Here is a 12266-nt window from a genome sequence, read left to right as displayed (position 1 = left end):
CAAGCTGCAGGGAGAAACTGGCTGCATCACAGAGCGTTTTTACTTTTAAAAAATCTTTTCACTACTTCTTCAGATGCTCTGAGGAAGACAGGTGGCAAGTGCCAAGGGACGTAAGACTAACAGAACACTGACAGGAAACAGACACATAACGCAAATCCTTCCAGCGACAACCTGGATCGCTGTGAGACACATTTAATCGGAAATGATGCAGAGAAGTGCTACAACAATCATGTCAGATCTTCCTCTACCCAGTTCAGGATTCCCACACATTCTCATGCTGCAAGCTGACCTCTGTTTTAAATTTGGGAGGGCCAGAATGTACAATGCGGTCCATAAGTATTTGGACAGTGGTACAATTTCTGCTCTCTGTACTCCGGCACATTGAAGTTGAAATGAAATAATGAATATGAGGTTGATGGCTGCACTGTACTATTCTTCAAAGCATGTAATATTGCCATGGTTTCTTTTCAAATCATAGTCAACAAATGAAGCTTGCACAGGCAAGAGCCAGAGGACAGTTCACATGCAGCCCAGCAGGGGGCACACTGGGGGTTGCTGGTGCATGATGAGATCTCTTTGTCCCAGCTGGCTGAAAACCTCCCTCCCACGGTGATACTGGCTGAGCCATGTGAAACTGCCAGCCAGTCAGCACTGGATTTCATACCAGCCTGTGGGGCTCATGCATACACTCCGGCAGGGCCTTAACACAAGCCACCAGCAGCCCGGAGAAGCCTCATTTATGAGCTGCTTCATGTTTCATGGTGAACACATTATTTTCACATTAGAGAGGCCCTACAACAGCGAATAACAGCACACACAGACACAATTTATAGAGGTTTTATTTCTCCCATATAACAATACAACACTCAATAGTATTCAATCTCCAATCCAGCTAACCAAAACTAAGGACTCCCTCTGAAAATAGTGCAGGATAATGATAAATGGATTTCATAAATTAACGAATTAAATTATTTCAAATGGGTTGATGAGGCCTTATGTCATCTCCAGTACCAATTTCCTTAGTTCTGGTTATCTTACAGTTCTAGAAACTGTGTTGGTGCACTCCTGTGCTTAAACACAGACACATCTGTATGATATACCCGCAGCCTGCAGCTGCTGCTTATAAAACTGTCATATCGATTAATTAATTCATATCGATTAATTAATTCAAAGCAGAAGTTGGCACAAAATCCTGAAACGGATACAGCCTTGTTGTGCACCCCTGATTGAAGGCAATGGTTCCAAACCTTGGTCCAGGTGGACCCCTGAATATGCTGGTTTTCATTCCAACCACAGTTGAAATCAAATTGTTTGTTGACATTAGAGGGAAAAAATATTTAAATAGGTGCTTTTCATGTTTAGAGGGATTGTTTACCCTCTTACACCACATTACGTCAGAAATAGCTGAGCTTGAAGAATACAAATCCCATGTTCACACTGCACTTACTGTAAACATTTTACAGACTCATAATTAGCTAGGTGAACAAATGTGTTTAAGTGCTTTCATATTTTCTTTTATTAAACATATCAACACGTTGCAGATTTCGTCGGTATCGGTATCTATCTACCGATTCTACCGAATGGTTAGTTTTAGTGGCCATGTATCCGCTCCACACTTTCCAATAGGAGCGTATAGTGATTCACCTCAGTAAAGGCCTACTCTAGCTACTTTGCCGTATTCCAGTACTAAATGACTGATCGATGGAACAAGCGTGTGGTTCGCCTGAATGTTGGCTTTTTAGGCTATGTTGACTTTGAAATCCGTCCCACGCATTCCTAAAGTCAAACACTTATTCTAATCCCTTTATCTCGGTAAACAACGCATTTTACTCCTGCGTCAGACCTACACATTACGTCGCCAAAAAGCATAGAACTTTCTTCACTCCTCTTCTTTCTCTTCCCCATATTTTCTGTCGGCTAAAAAACTAGGGCAAGCTCTGTAGTTTCTCCCAAGTTTGGTCTTCCCCTTTAATAACAGTGCCGCTCTATTGGCGATTATTGGGCTATGTCTGCTTCCCTGGAGACTCCACGGAGGGGAGCATGAAGTCGTACTTCAGACCAGGATCATGGCGGCTCCTCTCGGGCGGGACACTTTACCTGATCACTGGTCTTACGGAGTATGCAAGGATGGAAGAGTTTTTTTCATAAAGTAAGCACGCATTATATCTTCCACATTTTAAACGCAGTCGCTATTCATTACTATACTATATGGATGAGAATTGTAGCGTTTCTTTTGCTCCGTAGCTAACAGGTGTTTGTTTTTTTCTTTCAGTGATGAAACTCTGTACACGACTTGGCTCCATCCCCGTACGGGTGAACCTGTCAACTCTGGGCATATGATACGGTCAGGTATGCGTAGCCTGATTAATTGTAAAAATAAATCGATGTATATTTACAAAGGTATGTGTGTCTTTGTAAACATACACCAATTAGTTTGGTGCATATAGTCAAACGATAGAGTTTTGGGAACAAGGACCGTGGTTGTATACACAGTAGCCTAATTCGTCTTTTTTGTTTGATTTTTCACCGTAGATTTACCACGGGGGTGGGAAGAAGGGTTCACAGATGAGGGGGCAAGCTACTTCATAAAGTAAGTAACCAGGACATGCTTGGTATTGAGAGTTGCATCGTGTAGGCTGTGAATTGTAAGAATTATTCAAGTCTACCACAAAGCGGAGATTCCAGTCTGCAGCGGTTCATCAGGGTATATGTGGCTCTTACACGTAGCCTACAATAATTCTCCCATGGCGCGTTAGTAGTAGGTCGGTTACCTTGTAATTATTATTGTAAATTTCACGTCTTGAGTTTAAAGTAGAAGAAGTCCGTATATTGCGCAGCACTAATTTCCTTCGGGCTGTTTTGGCTGCTTGTGTCAGTTATGGTCCAAAGTCTGGAATTGTTTTATGTTGGCCAAATGGGCTAGCTAGTGAAACAAGAATGATTTCACGGAAATTAAAATCTAAAACACAATGGTAGCCTGTTTCTTTGGTTGTTGCATTATTCTTTTACAACGGTCTGTTTAGACTGGTAGCCTAGCTGAACACTTTCAGTGAGACGTTGCTGGACAGCTCTCGTTGTAACAACTCTTTCCTCTCCTGGTTACAGTATCTTTCTAATGTTTACGTCTGTGGGGCACGTGTCCCAATCCACCGATTTATGGTTAAATGAGTTATGTTGCTCCTTGGCTTTAAGTATAGTTTATACAACATGTGTGTAACTATTTATTTATAAACATTTACATACATATAAATAAATAGGTAGGCTACAGTTTACACTCGCCAGGACTCGATTTAATTTAACTGCAAAGTTAAATGCAAAAGTGCAAAAGCTTCTGAAAGTGTCCTTTAACTGCAAAACATTTTTTGGACAAAACTGGATTTTGGTTTGAGAAAATATTGATACATCATAACTACTTTTCCATAGGAGGCCTATATTCTGGTGAATGACACAATACTGAGTGTACCAGTCCTGGCACTTCCAGAATGTCTATTGCCCCCTTCTTAAGAGGTTAGCAGTAGTGTGGTTAGTCTTGTTTTGTTTCTTCCAAAATTCAGCCCCCACCATTTTGGCTGTAGAGACGGACAGGCTTAAGTGTAAATACTGTGGTGAATTCCTTTAAGGGGCAAGCCTTCCAAACTCTGCCAGCAACTTTCAGTTGTGTTTATTATTCAGTCAAGCATTGACGATGGTATCTTTGGTGAAGTCTGCGTACCATGTTGTGCTTTGCAAATCAGTTCTCCCACGCAGACACGGGGAGAACATGCAAACTCCGCACAGAGAGGCCCTGGCCGACGGGGATTCGAACCCACGACCTCCTTGCTGTGAGGCGACAGGCGACAGGCGACAGTGCTACCCACTGACCCATCCGTGCCGCCCGGATTTAGAAAGTGCACCTTTGATTTTGAAAGTCGGGCTAGTCTGGCATTCAACTGAATGTATGCACGCTGTAGCTACTTTCCAGTTCAATGTGTTTTTATTGCTGAGATCCAGACCTAGTTTCTTAATTCCCTGAGGTTAACCCGGATTTTGTATCCCCTCATCCCAGTGAAATGGTGCATTTCCACAGCCTGACATACTGTAACTTTCTCGGAAAGCTGTGTATTGAAACTATAAACTTGAACTGCTGTCAGTGTCCTGTGACACATTGGCTTTTCCTCCCATAAGAATAAGGTAGAGGCTGAAGCTGCCCTCTCGGTAATGCCCTTAAATGGAAAAACCTCCTGCCACTTCTCGAATGCTACCCCACCTGCATCTCCTAGCGAACAACAGTGCACAGAGAAGGGTTTCCCCACTATAACAGGGCAAGGAGTTCACCGCAAGACTAAGCCAACTTTTTATCTGACATCATCAAGTGAGAAACTTAAAATAAAAAATAAATAAATAAAAAGTCTAACAGCAGGGGCCTGCAAGCCATACCGTCATTACTGAAGCTGTCAGTCAATGTTGTATGTTGGTGCCCCATGACAGTGCACCTTAGCAATTACCTTCCACAGCTACCATGTAATTCTGCCAATGAATGGTTGTGGCCTGCAGAACCACTCAGCCTTTCCCACTGAAATTCTGCTCGCACCTGCCGCTATGCTAGCTCTTCCTTCTCTCCACCTTACAGGACCCTGACCCTGCTCTCACCCTGTTTGGAAGGCCTCGTGTATGTATGTATGTATGTGTCTCAGGCATGGGTACTGTGGTCTGTTATTTATTATCCTTTCTGACTTGCATGACCAGAATCCGCACAGTGACCATTACAACAGACCTCACATCCTATCATCTTCCCTGTTTTCCCTGTTATGAACTGAATGTTTACCTGGACTAAATGTTTGGAAGAACTGGTTTGTGCCTGTGTGGTGTCTTGCAGAGGCACCAGGAACACTTGTTTGTTTTTGGGGGTATTCGTGCCCTGTGGCTACCAGTTTGTGGATGGTGGGCCCCATTCAAGTCCATCTGCATGTACAGACCTCATGATGCTAATGTTAAAGTACAGCGCTTGCTCAGTTTAAACCGCACAGATAAATCCAGTGAGACGGCCAGCCTAGTGACCTGCTTCAATGCCCAGCTGGTTGTCTGTTGTCTGAACTGTAAATCTGTTTAAAATGGGCTCCTGTTCAGTTACTCTGCCTGAGACTGAAGATGGCGCTCTAATCTCTTTCCTACAAGCTTCACCACTCCCTCCCCATTACTGCTGGTCGCCTGAGTTGGCCCCTGTGCATGCACTTGAGACAGTGAGTGTGAGCAGTACTCTGTTTGTGGCTGAATGCTACTCTAATTCTCTCTGGGTGAATGAGCGTGTAAATTGCGCATCCTCCCTGTAGTTGGGTGAGTTTGTAGGATCCACGTGGCATGTAACTCAATCCTGGTGCATGGAGAGCAGAGAAACAGAGCCCGCTCAGAAATTGAAGCTCAGAGGAAAAGGTATTTTGTTTGGGAAAAACTTGGGATTAAAAATGAGCTGTCTTTGGGTTGGAAAATGTAAAGCACTGCTGCTGCTAAGCTTCTTTGTCAGATGAATTAGAAACAATGGCATGAATTCAATTACTTTGTAAATTGCGGAATGGATTTGGAACTGGATTAAGTTCTGCCTCTCAAGAAGCAGTCTTTGGTGCCTCTGAGTACAAAAGGACAGTTTATCAGCGGCACAGAACACCACGCAGTGCTAGCAATGAGACTGACCAGCCTGGACCTTTCAGGGGTGTTGAGTTTGGCCAATCAGGTGGATGCTTCCTGCTATGTGATCATCCTTGCTGTGCCCCACGTCAACAAGAGATCAGTTTGCCCTCCCTCATGAAGAGACAGATAAAGCTTCTTTACGTATAATAATGCTGGAATAATGACTGGATTGACTACGCTTCTTTTTCATAGTTTTTTGTGTTTGTTTTCTGATAGTTTAAATATCCTTTTAGTTGACTTAAATGTGATTCAGTGTTGCACATGCAAGTTCATGTGGCAGTGAACCTTTTTGTTTTCATGAAAAAAGTTATGGCTCCTTTATTTTAGAGGAGCAGTTGGTTTTCAGACTTTTGGTTGGTTGACAGACTTATTACAGTAGCATATGCATGCTACTTGGGGCCTTGTACTTTGGGGCCATTCGAGTGGAGTCTGACGTTCTTACACGTGTACAGTGCTACGTTTGCTCTGAAGAGGTCTGCACCACAAACACTGGATGTAACCTGAGCGGGCCTCTCTTTGTGAGACGGGTATGAAAGGAATGTCAGAACTGAGGCTTGGGGGGGCGGCCGTCTTTTATTTGGGGGGGGGGGGGGGGGGTGAGGTTGATTTGGAAATTTGGTAGTGGTTCCAACCAGGGATAAATAATAAAAAGCAAAAAGACTAAAGAAAAGTAAGTAGATGACAAAGTAGGTTAAAGAATTACCATTTACCTTCTCATAGTGCTGATACGCGTGAATGAACAGGGCGATGGAAGTCACAAGGTCAGACTAAGGCTAGATTTGACTCAAACCCTCTCTGCTCTCGTCTCGTAGACTTAGTGCATATGGAGATGCAGAAAATACTATCACATGTATGCCAATTCTGTTACTCATTTGGATTGCTAAATCATAGGCATATATATGGGATGACATTGGCTCAGGTGGCAAGAGCAGTTGTCTGGCAGTGGGAGGGTTGCCAGTTTGATCCCGCCCTGGGTGGGTCAAAGTGTCCCTGAGCGAGTGCATGGCAGCCAATCACAGTTGGTGTGTGAATGGGTGAATGAGAAGCATTAATTGTACAGCACTTTGGATAAAGGCGCTATATAAATGCCAACTATTTGCCATTATTTACCATATGCCCTTGTCATCACTGCAACATCCTCCTTCAGTTTGACAGAGTACTTTGAGCACTTTCTCTCTTCAGAAGCCAATGCTGCCACAGCCTGTTTTCAGTCTGTACACATTCTGCCTTCACACAGTGGACAATGTGGGAACCCCCCTCCCCCTGCCTGGACAGTAGGGCTCAAGAACATGCCATCTGCACAGAGGGTAAATGAGCATGTGACCTGTGACCTCACAACATTTACAGCCCCAACCAAGAGACTGCGAAATGAGTCTGTGTACAACACTGAAAGTGGGGCACTTCATAGAGGACTGACATGGGAGTCTGTATATATGGCCCTGTCACAGGGAACCTGGTCCTCGAGAGCTGCAATGCCTGCTGGCTGTTCATCTTAAAATGAGCTTCACGTTTTGGCCCGGGAGTTAAATGTGTAATTATCTATTTTAATCTGTCAGTCATGTTGAGTAACAGCAAAAAACTGTGGCTCTCCAGGACCAAGAATGTTCACATACAATTGGAGGTTGAGTAGGGCGATGTACCGTAATGGTAATTATTGAATGCAATTGTTTACTTGACTTTTATCATAGCTGTTGCAGTAGTAAAAATGGAATCATAAGAGGCTGCATGAACTGCTTCTGGGGGAAAACCAGTCATTCCCTATCTATGGTGTTCATAAGACAGCCAATCAGCTGCAAGGCCTTGCAGCTTCTATATGATTGACAAAATACATCACTTGATCATGTGGAAGTTTTAAAACCTTGTTGCTGATTGGCTGTTTTACCAACGCCCAATAGATATCAGTGGTGATGGGTTTCACACAACCTCTGAAGATTGGATGTTTACGACCACATCAGCTATAATTAAAGAAAAATCACGGCACATGGCAATGCACCACATGGTGGCGATGATCCTTATTGCGTTCAGTAATTATCATTGTGGTCTATCGCCCACCCCAAGTGCCACAGGACAGTCCCAGGCGTTGCTGTAAATCATTTGCATCTATTTGTTTAGCCAACACGAATCCAGAGCCAATCTATTGCAGAGTGACACAGGAAGCGCAGTACTCAAGACAACGTCGTCATGTAAACAGCACTGCAATAAAACCCGTCGTCATGTAAAAGTGCCTCAGTGAAGGGGAGAAATGAACACATGTCCACAGTAATGGTGCTGCGTCATAAATAACCAGGATAGGACATTCGGCGAAGATAGCAGCCCATAATTCGCCTCACCTGCCCGAGTTATAAACATCGACGCTTGCCCATCTGCTGCCCCCACCTTCCTCGAGAGTCCTGCAGCCCTGCTTTGCATTTTAATCGCGATAATAGTCTTGCCCTGGGATTCATTTATTTGGCCTGTGGAGCCAGTGGCACACCATTACAGCCGGGCTCGATGACGGCTTGAACAGGCCACTGGCACGGAAAGGGTCCGGCTTTAAAGGTCAAGAAAAATGATTTTGGGAATGGCGGCTACTGACACTTTTATGGCCAGCGCCATGAAGGAGGCCTTTGTGCCGCAGTGTCAGAGATCAGAGCACAACAGGGCATTCGCACAGATATATGAAGCGCTCTAAATGTCAGGAGCGCAGAATAAATCAGCTGTTTGTTGCCCTAAATGACTTTGAGGTTCCTGTTTTTGATTCTGCGTTCTGGCAGTGGACATTGTCCCTTTGTCTTGTAAATGAAGACGGAGGTTCTGGGAGCTGAACGAAGAGGGCATGCATCAGCTGCGCTGGAGGTCTAACGCCTCTCACAGAGCTGGAGGTTTAACAGGTCTGGAGGTTTAACCCTCCAGCTGCATGGACAGTACTGTTGCTTAAGATCGGCTGCTGATGAAGTTGAGCTGAGGCTTGAACCATTCACTTTAGAACCCAGCTTACTTTAGAGCCAATAGTCAGGAGCCCTTTTGTCATCTCATTTAGAAGAAATGTATCGGCTAGTTTAAGTGTTATAACCTTGTAATGGGCGATCTTCAAAGAAGCCGAATCCCGGTCTTATTTGTACCTGAGGCCAAGCTGTCTAGCCCGAGTAGTAAGCTTCTGCTCATAGATTCACCTCATGACCACCTGATCTCATATCTCAGAAGTGATATTCACAGGTGTCTGATATGGTGAACCTGCAGTTGAACTTGTGCTGTGGAATGTTCTCTTTCTGGCGTGTGCGAATTGTGATGTATTGGGACACACCATAACAGAATGCCGTGCCCAAAACTACCAGTGAAGCCGGTCTGTGTCATGTGTCATTTAAGTAATGTTGGTAAATACTTTTGGTTAACCATTAACCTCCTGCAGTTACATTTTGATCCGATGGAGAATCAAATTTATTTCAGCCACACCTACCAGTGGAGTGAGCGCACGCACAGGTTGTTTTAACCGATCGGCCCAGGTGCTTAAAGGTGTGCTCCTCTTCGGAACGCAGCTGAGGCCGGGAATACCCAGCGAGAGACAACAGACAGACGCGAGAGAGTCTGTCTGTTCTTTTAACACAAAGTGTAAGTGCCATGGTAAAGCAGAGGAGCTGGCCAGTGGAGATGAACAGAGAGCTGAAATCTCCCCCTCTGTTCGGTTTGCTCTCTCTTTGTCTTTGTTGTTTTAGTTTATTGTTTTGGCCCCAAACCTGTGTGGTGAAAGAATGTTGCTGTTAGTTTATTTGTTTCCATGTTGGGGAGGGTGCTTTCTCTCGCTCACCAACCAAGTGACAAATCACAGTGCAAACCTGGAACTGCCACATCATCTTCTCAAGGGTGTCACATGTCCAACACGCATACAGCGATACACTGTCTTTTACTCCTGTACCCTGTCAGTGAAGACTTGTTTATGTTCAGCAGATTGTTCTGGATGCACTGTAATGAAATGAATCTGCATGCCCTGTACTCCAAAAACACATATACTACTTGAACTTTAACTACAAGGGGGCTGGGCTGGGCGGGGGAGGCTCAACTTATCCTTGAAATGAGGGAGGATTTTGTCAAACATTCCCCTTTTAATTTACTGCTGTCTGGGGCCAGTTTGTTTCCTGTGAAAATGACGTTTTTTTTGTGGTGAAAGCAGTAAGTAAGAGGTACGCTGTGTTGTATTGCTATAGAGTTCACATCTGTAATTAGGTCTGACCAAGGCAGGTGAGCTACTTGTATTAGCTGTCTGTGGACTGGCCGGGGGCTGTGGTCCACGGCACTGAGTACTAATCCTGCTGCAGTCCCTCTTGTTCCTTGCTTAATTAGCACATTGGAAACAGGGGATTGGTCACTCAATTTATGTCCTGGCTGGAGCCCCTTAGGAACGGTGATGGCAGTGAAAAAGACAGTTTCCTGTGCAGACATCTTGCAGGAATGCGTGTGGAATGTTGTGCCTTAATCCAGATTAGCCCTGTGCTGCAGTAGAATGGGGCTGTGATGTTGTGACTGCCCCTCTGCAATGCAGCATTTAATTGGCTGGGTGAACCCAAATGTAGAGGCGTTTAATAATGTCTGATACCCCATGTTTGTAACACGGTACGGGTAAGCCTAATACCGTTAATGGAGGTGTACACATGGATCCCTTCAGTGTGGGGGCTGTGATTGTGAGATTGGATGGGTCCAGAGGTGTAGGTGACTCCACGGTGAGCACGCTGGGATGGACCAGCTCTCGTTTCCTGTCCCTCGTTCCCTCTGTTCAGCGACGGCTGAGCTGGGCTGAACTGGGCTGAGCTGGGCTGAACTGGGCTGAGCTGGACTGAACTGGGCTGAGCTGGGCTGAACTGGGCTGAACTGGGCTGAGCTGGACTGAACTGGGCTGAGCTGGGCTGAGCTGGGCTGAACTGGGCTGAGCTGGGCTGAGCTGGGCTGAGCTGAGCTGAACTGGGCTGAGCTGGGCTGAGCTGGGCTGAACTGGGCTGAGCTGGGCTGAAGTGACGGCAGGCACCGTCTGCTTCAGAAGAGGAGCGCAGGTGCCCGTGTGCATGTTTTTGAATTGGATAGGTAGATATTGGATGGGCTCACTAAACACAGCATTGAGCATTTTAATTAGAGCGAATTAAAAAACATGAGGTAAATGTTGCACAATAATGTGCATCAGGGACTCCCCAAAAATAAGTCCATCTCAACGAGTATTTCAGTCTTATATTCAGGCGAAAAATCCTATTTGTATTGCTTTTTGGCGAAATAAGACAGAACCATTGCCAATGGACTGTCCCAGTTCCAGCTTTGCCACTAGGCTGGAAAGTTGACCCAGGTCCTCCTCCTGACTCCAGGGGAGTGGGGTGCCATCCCGCAGGTAAACTCTCATTCACCCAGTAGCCATAAGCCACACCTTCCCATTACTGAACACTGGACCTGAGCTCAGGTCAGACTTTTCTGCTGTTTGTTAGAGTTGCAGTTCCTGTCTATGTGCAGAATTATACTACTGATCTGTGTGTGCGTGTCTGTGCGCTTGCGTGTGTGTCTGTGCGTGCGTGCGTGCGTGCGTGCGTGCGTGCGTGTGTGTGTGTGTGTGTGTGTCTGTGTGTGTGCTTGCGCAGTCACTCCAGTGCTTTGAGGCCAGACAGCCAGGACAGGGGCCGGCATGCCCGCATGCTGCTGCCATGGTAACGGCCCATTGCCCATGCAGCAGCCGGCGGGTGGGAGCGCGAGGGTCTGCCGGCACAAAGGCTGGATTGTTGAGACTGGCCGGCAGGGTGAAATAATCGCACTCGTTCACACCCACCCCAGCGTAGAGCTCGGCCCCAACATGGCTGTCCCTCCACCGTATGCGTCCGGAAGGCCACGTGAGGGAAGTACTCTTTTTCTGTCTCATTAACTGATGTTTCACAAACATCTGAAAAGGCCTTTCTAGTCCAACTATGGACGCCTCACTGTTTAGTATTTTCTGGTCGTTGTAAGTCTGAATGAGGCTGCGTGTGATTAAGCTGTTCACACAGAGTCTTTAAAATGCTGGAGGCTAACACAGGAATATGATGTATTTTGTAAGGACTACATTTAAAGGGGTATAAAAGTTGTTTTCCCAGTTTCCCTCCACACAAGAAGAGCCAAAGACTGCTTGAATTGGGCAGGTGTAACCTTACACCTCCCTGAAGGCACGGGGAATCTCACTGAGGAACAATAGTGTCCTGTTGGGACAGTAACTCTTTATCTTTGGGTTGAGAGCTCCCACAAGTCTGGCAGTGGGAGAGCTAGGTTTTTAGGGGACAGCAGGCCCACACTAACTGCTCCTCAGTGTACAGTGCAGTGGGCCCCAGCCCTGCTGTAGAGCTTCAGAGTGGCTGGTTTTCGTTGTTACACAGCACATATTTTATTAATTAATGGAGGTCATTACAAACGCCTCGTCTGGCTTCCTTGAGTCTCAAATGACCGCCGAGATTTAGTACAGTGTTTTAAATCGTCCTTATTGCAATATGCAATGGTATACCTGTTGATATTAGAATTTGGATATACTTGCTGATATATGGATTATTTCAGCTCAATGGAATGGCACTTTTCTCTGCAGGTACACTACCTGCCCTCCTCACTTACACTACAATCTCCCACAATGC

The 12266-nt window shown here is 45.6% G+C and overlaps 1 protein-coding gene across 15 annotated transcripts in view; it reads left to right on the top strand.

Annotated features, from left to right (window-relative positions):
• The first annotated feature begins 30 nt into the window (after positions 1 to 30).
• LOC133130992 (pleckstrin homology domain-containing family A member 7-like) overlaps positions 31 to 12266 on the top strand; it is a 113763-nt gene continuing 101527 nt past the window's right edge. For all 15 annotated transcript variants that reach the window (XM_061246048.1, XM_061246047.1, XM_061246045.1 and 12 more), the window contains exons 1-3: positions 31 to 2149; positions 2273 to 2349; positions 2533 to 2590. In XM_061246048.1, coding sequence (XP_061102032.1) covers positions 2067 to 2149; positions 2273 to 2349; positions 2533 to 2590 — 218 coding nt within the window. In that variant the 5' untranslated portion in view covers positions 31 to 2066. The remainder of the gene's footprint in view (positions 2150 to 2272; positions 2350 to 2532; positions 2591 to 12266) is intronic.

The sequence above is a fragment of the Conger conger genome, chromosome 6 (genome assembly GCF_963514075.1).
Source record: "Conger conger chromosome 6, fConCon1.1, whole genome shotgun sequence".
Lineage (NCBI taxonomy): Eukaryota > Metazoa > Chordata > Actinopteri > Anguilliformes > Congridae > Conger > Conger conger.
The sequence above is the reverse complement of the archived record's forward strand: the minus strand, read 5'-3'. Positions and strand labels throughout refer to the sequence as shown.